At 34.5% G+C, this 10,000-nt stretch overlaps 3 protein-coding genes and 1 pseudogene across 3 annotated transcripts in view; 3 read left to right on the top strand and 1 right to left on the bottom strand.

Annotated features, from left to right (window-relative positions):
• The window catches only part of LOC113807662 (PAX3- and PAX7-binding protein 1), a gene marked incomplete at its 5' end in the record, with an annotated part of 59,465 nt that overhangs the window by 18,011 nt on the left and 31,454 nt on the right, over positions 1-10,000 (bottom strand).
• The window catches only part of LOC113807679 (G patch domain-containing protein 1), a 59,644-nt gene that overhangs the window by 5,634 nt on the left and 44,010 nt on the right, over positions 1-10,000 (top strand). The window lies entirely within an intron of this gene.
• On the top strand, positions 949-5,605 carry LOC138864230 (G patch domain-containing protein 1 homolog; annotated as a pseudogene).
• On the top strand, positions 5,654-6,241 carry LOC138864196 (G patch domain-containing protein 1-like). Its single transcript, XM_070130449.1, has 2 exons — positions 5,654-5,755; positions 6,060-6,241. Exons 1-2 carry the CDS (start codon positions 5,662-5,664, stop codon positions 6,215-6,217), a joined length of 252 nt encoding a protein of 83 aa, XP_069986550.1. The 5' UTR covers positions 5,654-5,661; the 3' UTR covers positions 6,218-6,241.

Below are 10,000 nucleotides of genomic sequence, written 5' to 3' on the forward strand. Positions count from 1 at the left end.
TCCACAGCTAGTGGCGCAGGAATGAGCATGATATGATGCCATCCGTATTTCGGTCCATAACAGCCATGGCATGTACGTACATGCCACCCGTCAGCTAAGGGTTAATGCTGTTAACCTATTCCCTACCAGGGATGACGTGCATTGTCATGTAGATTTGGAGTTTATTAGTTGCGCTTACACATTGATGGCTCCTACAAGTGCATAATCACCAAGGAGTCAATTGATAGGAATTCTTGCCCATCTTATTTGTTTACCCTTTTCTTTGATTTTTCAAAAATAATTTATTTCATATAGATATTGGTATTGTTAATAACTTTCACAATAATCATAATCTCAACAGTGTATAATAACAGCATCAAAAATTAACAGCATCAGAAAAAAAAATCAGAAAAATTAAAGAAAGGGTGAAATCAGATGAGGTCAACTTAGGCCACTAATTGACTTATTGGCAACCTAAAGGCTTGTGGAGCCAAATATGTATAATCTTATTTCACAAAAAAACTGCAGGTGGGACATGACATATGCTCCTAGCATCATGGGTTTAATCCCACTTGTGCCAGAGTGTCACACATAGGTAGCACCCGGAAAAATAAATATGGCCCGCTGTCCCACCAGTGTGATGCGTAGATCGGAGCTTGCGTTCTGATTTTGTTTCCCGTGTGCAAGCGGCGCGCAGGCAGGTTCCCAGACCGGCCCGCACACCGATTTTGATACTGCCAGGAAACAGGGATTTTTCGCCTTCCAAATGGACCAGTCCTAGTAGGTTAACATGTGGAGCATCCATATTCAGCATATTCTGTGATTGTGTTTCTTTTGAGGCTCCAAACTTTTGTAGCTATTACATGACATGCTTGTCTTTATATACAGTTGATACTTTTTTACCTTCAGTAGAATATATAATTTATCCATGCCCATACTAGATGATAAGTATTAGGTCAATTTCAGGTTATGTGCATTTGTAAGTACATTATCACATAAATAGATACTGATTATGAGATATAAATTCACTCTTTAAGTCATTGTAAAAAAGAGGTCTCAACAAGACAACCTTTCTGTTCTTGAATGTATTTTCTAAAAGAGTTGCTTCAAATGGAAATATTAAAAGCTATACCTCACTAAGGTTGGACCCTTTAAGTTGCAAGTATGATAGAGAAGTAGACTTTCAGAAGGAAAGAAGTTACATATCTAGAAAAAAATATATATATTTTGCTTTACAGATGTGGGAGAAGGTGATAAAGATGAAGATGGAGATGAAGATGTAGATTGTGACTGTGGGGTTACATATGCACCTGATGATATTAAAACACTATATCTTCCCAACCCGAAACAAGACCAGTTTGGCCTGGGATACAAACCTCTTGACCTGCACTCTGCAGTACTTGGAGGACACATAAATCTGTTTGAACCCTTCTTCTCCCTCAGCATGAAAGAGGAAGAAGAAGAAGGTTTTGATAAAGGGATAAGGTAAGGGAGTTTGTTAACAAAATTGATGACTGACTGTAGAGACCATAAGGTCTGTTTTTCCTGCTTTTGGTAAAGAGATTGCTGCTACCTGTAAGAAGTCTAGGAAGTCATATATACTTGTTTTAAAAATATAAGAGAATTATTCATCAATAATATTTTTCTTCCAGGGTTCTTCTTTGATTTCCTAATATTATTTATTGTTTGAGATGATAGAAATAAAATGATTATTTGAGAAACCTAAGAAAAAGTCTAATCTTTGATTTTTGATAGAATATTACAATATATGATACTACGGGCTAATTACACTGTTTTTTATTGGAAATTCAAGATGTGAATTTATTTTAGATCTAAGAGTATCTTTTCTATATAGTGTCCAGTATATGCTAGAAGATTGACTGGGTCATGCCAAAATGAAACAATTTGACTTAAGATTGATGATATTACAGGCATTTGCAAGCTGGAGCTTTTGAGGATGAAGATGAGAAGATATTTATGCAAATAGAAGAGGCGAGTAATTATGACTTTGGTGAAGAAAAGAAAGATGCTCAAAAGAAGAAAATGGGTCAGAATTTCCAGTCTCCAATGGTATTTATTTGCTCAGATTCTTGTTAAGATGTTTTGCATTAAAGAGCTGATTTTATGATATAGTATAGATGTTAAACTAGGATTCATGCAAAAATAGATAGATATTGATTTTCTCTTTTATTTTGTCTCCTCCACTTCCTCACAAGACTCTCTTAGGATTAACAGAAATGATTGAAGGTTTCAAGATAAGTAACAAGCCTAAGCCAAGGCCACAAAATTTATCCAAGACCAAACCTGCCCAAAGACTTTAGTCCCAAACACCAACCAAGAAAACGGAGGTAAAGACCCATGTCTTTTCAAGCAGCATTAAAGACATGTATAGAGTTTATTTTAAAGATGTTCTGTGTATTTGGAAATTCCTTTCCTGAGTTCCCCAAAACACCAAAGCTCTTTATACAATTGTGCTTCTAATTGATAACTCCAAAAGCAAATTTTCTACCTTTGCTACTAAGGTGCAATCTTTTCATGTATTTTTATGTACTTGCAGATATTTTCTAATAAATTGTGAGGGCAACCTAGAGACAAGACATTTATTTTATGCCAGAAAATGTGTTCTTTTTGTGCCTCCATATCAAATATTTATCAAAAACAGGTCAAACAAATCTGAAAATAAGAAAAATATGGCAGGTGTTGCTGACATGGTGGGTCTATAGGTATGGTTTGACCAAAGAGAGGAAAGAAGAATTTTCTAAACCAGAAAATGTTCCTTTGTCTTGTATTAGTTTATATGATAGATGTGCAATACAGTGAAAAGCTATCAAAATTCATTCCAGAAGTAATGGAGAAGGCAGGTGGGTTAGGATGGGCAGTGTGGAGTGACAAGACAAGTCGAAAGAATGGATAAAGTGATCAGGGTGTGGAAGAGAGAATAGGGTGGCTATGGGTCCCTGAGATTTTGCATTTGCCAGAATGTAATTAGATATTCTAAATCAATGCTTCTCTTTCCATTTGGCTCTATGCAATACCCATGAATTGATTTACATATCTGAGGGTAATTTGTTGCATAAAAAAATATCCTATATTTTTACTAGCATGATGCAACTGCACTCCAATTTTGTGACTTGATAATACATGAATTCTGTTTCACGTACAGTTGCTGTCCAATGGAAGAAGCTTTATACTGTTTTTGGTATAAATTCCCAGTAAATAAAGTTGAAAAATATATTATCATGTCCCTACATGTATACTAAAATGAACTCATTGTCACCAAGAATATGCACTGTTCACTGTAGTTTTGTTTTTTTAATTCTGTGTACAAATGCAAGAACTTAGCTCACCATAGCTGTCAGTAAAAGAAGCATACATGGACACACCCAATTTCCCCATCTCTTGAATTCTTTTCCCCATCTCTTGAGTTTTTTTTCCAATGCTATTATTAGCATTTACTCACTTACTATTACCAGTGTTATTTATTGGATATATTATTATTATTATTATTATTAATTATTATTATTAATATTATAAATAATCTAATGCTATTAACAGTACCAATAGTATTGCTGAAATTAGAACATCTTTTCTAGTCATCAGGGAAAGGGTTAAGCAGGTTAGAATAGGTAAGCTTAGTCATTGATGTCTTGGTGACTAAGTGCTTTTGGAGCCATCTATGCATAAATGAGATTAGTAAGCTAAAATCACAGTGGTCATAGTATATATATGTTTATACCCTCCCAGCTTTAATCTTTCTCCATTTTCTGTAGCTTCTGCTCAATCAGTGTTACTTGGCTTGTATGCTACATTTTGATTTTGTATTGATCAGTTAATCACTCAGAGTTTAACTATAAGGTTTTAGTCCGGTAAGATATACTAAATGGTAGTTCACAAAAAGACATCAGATATGGACCTGTATTTCTGATAGACATTTATCAGAAGCACAATCACAACTCAGAACTTGCTCAGATAGTAGGACATATATGTTATGCTTTAAAAAGCAAATCCTTGCATTGCTATTACTTGGGGAAAGTCTTGTTGCCACCACTAACAGGCAGGATAGGCAAAGGTCATTGAGACCAGTTTGTTTGTTCAGACTTCTTATTGTTTTGTGTCCAAAAAATCATTAATTATTGAATTAGTTTAGTGGTTCAAAATAGGCAACTGGTCCCTTTTAAATATCAGTGTAGGGGCTCAGTCTTGCAGAATTAATTGTGTAAATGTTTTAACTATTAACTTATATATCTTCTTCCTCTGCTTAAGTCTTCTCCTTCCAAATTTCTTCAGGATAGCAGGGTTTTGTAGTTTTAGGTTTTTAATTTGATACTTGAAAAGATTTGTACCAACTTTTCATCCTTAGGAATATAATACAATGTCTTTGATAATGTTATTAAGGTTATTTATATGGAAATGTTGAATGGGATTATCATATAGGCAAATCCAGAATTCATGGTATTTATTGGTTAGTTATCTATATATACAATGGGCTACCAGCAATCTTTCTCATTTTTCTAGGCTATATGGTTAAGTATAGATAGTGTAGCAGCAACCTCCTCTTATTGTATGCATGATAACTTTTCAGATTTGAGAGAAAGGAAAATGAGGTCTTTTGCGAGGCCTTGGCAGACATGAAATGACACCAGAACAGCGAGCAAGACTTCTCTCAGATAAATCCAAAACAACAGTGGAGGTGAGATTGATAAAATTTAGTATGTTCATTCAGAAAACATTTTTCCATTACCTGTATTCTTTCCCAGTTCTGTGTCACTCTTTAATGAGAGGTAGGAGTCAGATTATGTGGTATCCAGATATCATGTTGTGTAAAGAACCTCTGGAAAAAAAAAAAAAAAAATAGAAATATAAAAAAAACATGTATTTTTGGAATCCAGTGTTTGTAGAGTGTCTGTATCCCACAATGTGTTATCCAGTGTGCCAATCAAAACTTGGAACACATACTTTCTTTTTACACTAAATGGCTCCAAAGGTGCATGGCCAACAGGAAGTTAATACCTAGGCCCCTCCCCCTTACCTTAGTTACCTTACCTTAATACCATCATCCCTGAATTTTCACAGGAAAAAGTTTTTTATTTATAAAGTAACTATATCACACATTCAAGTTATTGTTCTTACTATCATTTTTTGTTATTGTTGTCGTTACTTACTACTGGAAGAAAGTATTGGGAATTAAATAGATGAAGTTATGTGAGGCCTGTTAGCCCATGTAAGAGCTATTTAAGTAAAATGGCTAATGCATTAATGGCCCAAGAAAGAACAATCAAAAGATTGATTGATTTCCTTTAACTAACAGCATACAACATACTAGGAGGGAAGACTGCTATAGTAATATAACTTTGGGAACTGCCTCTTTCCTCAGTATTTTACATTATTTAGTTTAGGTGACTAAATGCTAGTGATTGGATGCACACATTTTTTACCCTGCTTGTGTGCTTTTATCTGCTTATAAATTATTGATAATTGTACTGAGTTCACATGAGGAGAATGTTATGTCCAGAGTGATTATTTTATTTGATATTAAAATTATTGTTTATTCTGCCAGATTAGGTCAGGGGTGAAGAATGAGGGTCAAGAAACAGTCAACAACAGACAAAGGGGTGATATTCAGTGATACACTCCAGATATTAGAGGAACAAAATCTATGAAGAATTTCTTGAAACCGCTTCTATGAAGTCTTCTGAATTTAAACCATTTGCAAGAAACTCTGAAAAGCAACGCCGTTATGAACTGTTCCTCAGGATGAAGGAAAGAGGCCAGAAAGGTTGGTAATTGTTGTTATATTTGGGTAAAATTCATTGTTAGAATGTTTAAATGGCACCACCTGTAGTTGTAGTCATAAAAACATTAGGGACATGCATTGTTTTTTTAAAGCTAGAACTGAGTATTAAAGAAATTAGATCCCTTTCAAAACCATCAGTATTCAGCCTGTATGATTGAAAAAATACTAGGATCTGCTGTAGAGAGCTTTGCTCAGTAGTTACTAGCCCAGGGATAGTATGGCAATATTATTTGATGTGTACTGTTGTTTCATTTAAAGAAATAGCAATGCTTTTTCTCTTTGGTAGATCGATATTATCTGGCACAGCCCAAGACGATGACAGAGTGGGAACGTGAGCGGGAGATATGTGAGTTTAACAGAGCAGCACAACTCTTTCAGCCTCTTACATCTACCATGGCCAACAGGTATGCATTGGAGAATTCAAGGCTCTCATCTCTGTTATAGGCTGTCCCATTTTGAGGTAGCAGGATAAGGGAATTTGTGTTAAGGGACCGTCCCTGAGAGAGGGGGGAGAGGGGGTTAAATTAAGATAGTTAGCGTATAATATAGGTACATGGATGAGTAGAAACTACCAAACGAGGCATATTTACCGCCTGCTATGGCTCGTTGTCTTGCAGCCCCGATTAATGCGAGTCCCCTCAGCACTCCGGAGGAGAGGTACGTCGCTAATGAGCGCCCCAGGTACACCATATGTGGACTTTTGCTGCAGCATCGTGCCATAAGGCATTTAATTATGACATTGCGCATAGATATGAGTTCGTGAATGTTCAAGGAATACTTTTATACCAATATATCAGGAAAAAATTATATCACCGTGATTTATGGCATTAAATATTTGTGTAAAATATCTACCTGAAAAAAATGTATGTTTTGTGTCCTTTTACACACGAAATATGCTTTGATCGAGGAACTCCCTAGTAATTATGTTTTAGCTGCATGTTGTTAATATATATCTTGTAATATCACATACGAAGCACTTTAATGTTTAAAAATAGCCTTATAAGGAAGGATTGAAATATTTCCGTTACATTTCGCTCCAGCAAATTAGGTCGGTACATCACAGCAAAGGGGCAATTTGAATTGATTTGAAATTGGTAGTTACCGTTGTAAAGACCAATTCAATTCGAATGTTACCTAAATGTCGGATTTTTAAACTTCGGATGTATACGCGTTGAGATACAGATTATTTCATGTTGAAGATGATAGTACTCAGTAATACCTGCTCTGAAATAAAAACTATATGGAATTTTGAGCTCGGTTGTATGCGTAGTCTTCGTTCACTGGCGTTCAAAAAGCTATCGTATCCGTGTCGTATGGTTCCCAATATAAATAAATATGTTTAGACGTTACCGTAAGTCTTAGGCACCATTCATAATTGGCAAAATATCCCACAACACCTAGGCGTCTCTGCATGATTTTATGCACTTCTTAGGTAAAGATTAATGGGTGCAAATGGCTAATCATAAACTTTACACTTGTTCTCCTTTGCAATCTGTTAATATTGACAATTATCAAAGAAAATGGTATGAGAGATATAACTAATAAATGTACTTTTATTATTTAGATATGAGTAAAAGTCAATGTAGGCCTACTTAAATTAATATGATGATTAATCCTTTTAACTTTATGTGCGTGCGTTCAAATGCATATGATCCTCCCTCGAAAATTGTTATAAACACCCAGTGACCATCTCCCCCTCCCCCCCCCCTGTGTGTGAGGCATGGGAATATTCAACTAATTTCATAATTTCATAGAATTCAATGTACTAAATTCATATGCTTTTGAAATTCTCAAAAATTGGAACCACCATGTTGTATTCATGCCAGGACTTTATAATTAGAATGATTTTGTACTAATATGTTGCCATCCACAGTTCCCCATTTCTTCAAAATAAAAAAATAAAAATAAAAATGAAATGGAAAAATAAAAAAATATTTTTTTTTTTTAAAAGGTTTTTATCTGGTTTAGATTAGTTGTCTCTGTGGTAAAATGCATTTATTAAGCTTTTCACACGAAAATATCAACTTTTATGAACAACGAAAAAAAAAAAAAGTTACATACCTTTACAGCATAGCGTCCCTATTGAACATGAAACTTCCTATTGACTTGTTAATCCATTGCATTGCAAAGTACACTAAATAAGCGTTTTTTTGATATATAGTATCATTAGATTCAGAGAAAAATATAACAGAGATAACGAACTTTGGCAAGGTGCCAAATACAAAACGCCGTAGCTCCAGTCATTTTTTTATGAATCTTTGGTACATCCCAACTCACACGTAATTTTCATGCGATCCAAATGCAGTTTGTTGCTTTCACTAGAGCCTCGGGCGTCCCATAGCCATGTAAAAGGCCGCATTTTTGGAATTTTGCCTTTATCAAAAAATAATGATATTTTAATGCTGAAAAATAAATAAAAAGTATTTTTATGTCAAGCTGTCCCTCGCCAATTAAAAAAAAAAAAGAGGAAATTCAAAAATTCGGCCCTTTTTACATGGCTATAGGCTATAGTTGATCTAACACTAGTATTTTTTGGAGAATGTTCCTGTAAACTCTGATAGTTGGGATGTACCGAAGACATACCAAAAAAAAACGATTTTCGACTTTTTTGGGGGGTGCCCCCCCAATGGGGAGCAAAGTTAAAATTTATATATATAACGGACCCTAATTCTTTTTACTCTATAGCATGCAAAAAAAGAATCAATCAGTTATCTCTAACCGATTATTTTTATGATGTATAGAGTAGGGAAAGGTGGACATTTTCAGACGGTCCCCTTAAGATGAATATAAGCATGTTGTAATACCTCTTCAAATACAGCTGTAAAGAGTTCATCATTCTATTCACCTAAAAAAAATTTGCTTATCTAAACCCCAAAGATGGAATAATTAGATGATGAATATTATCAGTGGCAGTATTATTGTTTGGACTGAGAAAATGGGAAATCATCACTCAGTGCCAGAAGTGTGTTGATATTTTGGTACATTAAATACGAAGGAAAATTATTTTTCTTGAGAAGCACATTCTACTTCATACTCACTCCTAGTATCTTTGCCTTAATTAATATGTTTATGCTATCAGCATAAGGTTGCCTGAACAACTTTACCATATGTACACTTCAGTGATAGGAGAATATTTTGAAGAACTGGAAAATTGCAGGGATTGTTAAGTTCAGATTGATTTACTTTAATGAATGAGCCAAAATTCTCTGAAAATGTAAACTCATTAGCTGTAGAAAGGAGAAAGCCAAATGTAAATTATAATGTTCAGGTATGGGAGTTCATCTAGTAAAAAAAGGTAATGAATTGTCAACATATAAACAATATTCAGGACTGAAAGAGAACCTAACTAAACAAATAAGAGAAATTAGTAATACCAGTTAAAACAAGTCATGATGACATTATACTTCTTTGCAATTTTGGTACAATTCTGTATTCAGGAAGACATGGTGCATGGCATATCTGTTGGCAGCTGTACTCTCTAATACAGTATTTATACCTGCAGGTTTGTGCAGCAGCCACATCAGATACTGGACCTGTGCTAAAAGATGGATTGAATAAAAATCCCCAAGGTGGGGTCATTTGTTATACCTAATTTTAGAAGAGTCAAGGTGGGGTATTATTTTACAAATATCTTTTTCCTTTCTTCTTCTACTATGTAAATAATTTGACACTGTTATGATACTGAACAAGAGAATTGTATTTCCAGTGGTATATATTTGTTCAGTTTCTATAGGTATTGTGATGTTATACTGTTAACTATGATGTTATAATATATATAGTTTGAATTCACTTTGCACTTACTAAAAATTAACTTTCACACAGATTGAGTCAGTAACTGAAGAAATAGAGATTGACACACTTGGTGGTAATGTTGCTGATGAACGGGTAAAAGCTGCCAAAATGAACATGTTTGGCAAACTCACACAAGTCACTGTTGACTGGCATCCTGACCGTTTGCTCTGTCGGCGCTTCAATGTCCCAAACCCTTACCCAGAGTAGGTGATCCTCGCATTTTTATTATCTTTATCATTATTGATTTATTTGTTTTATTTATTTTGATTTAGTTAGTTATTTTTATCTTATTTTTATTTTATTTTTGTGTGTGTAATACCTTGTTATCCAAATACAGTGTAATTGATATACTAATGCATTTTAAACTTCTTTAACTTTTGTAAAACAGGTCATCATATGTTGGTGTCCGTAAGACTACAGGAGAAAAACTGTCCA

Source organism: Penaeus vannamei, chromosome 15, assembly GCF_042767895.1.
Source record: "Penaeus vannamei isolate JL-2024 chromosome 15, ASM4276789v1, whole genome shotgun sequence".
Classification (NCBI taxonomy): Eukaryota; Metazoa; Arthropoda; class Malacostraca; order Decapoda; family Penaeidae; genus Penaeus; species Penaeus vannamei.

Coding starts and splice junctions, on each gene's coding strand:
- LOC138864196 (XM_070130449.1), top strand. CDS start 5,662: ATGAAGTCTTCTGAATTTAAACCATTTGCAAGAAACTCTGAAAAGCAA. Junction 5,756..6,059: donor GAAGGAAAGAGGCCAGAAAG/GTTGGTAATTGT, acceptor TCTCTTTGGTAG/ATCGATATTATCTGGCACAG.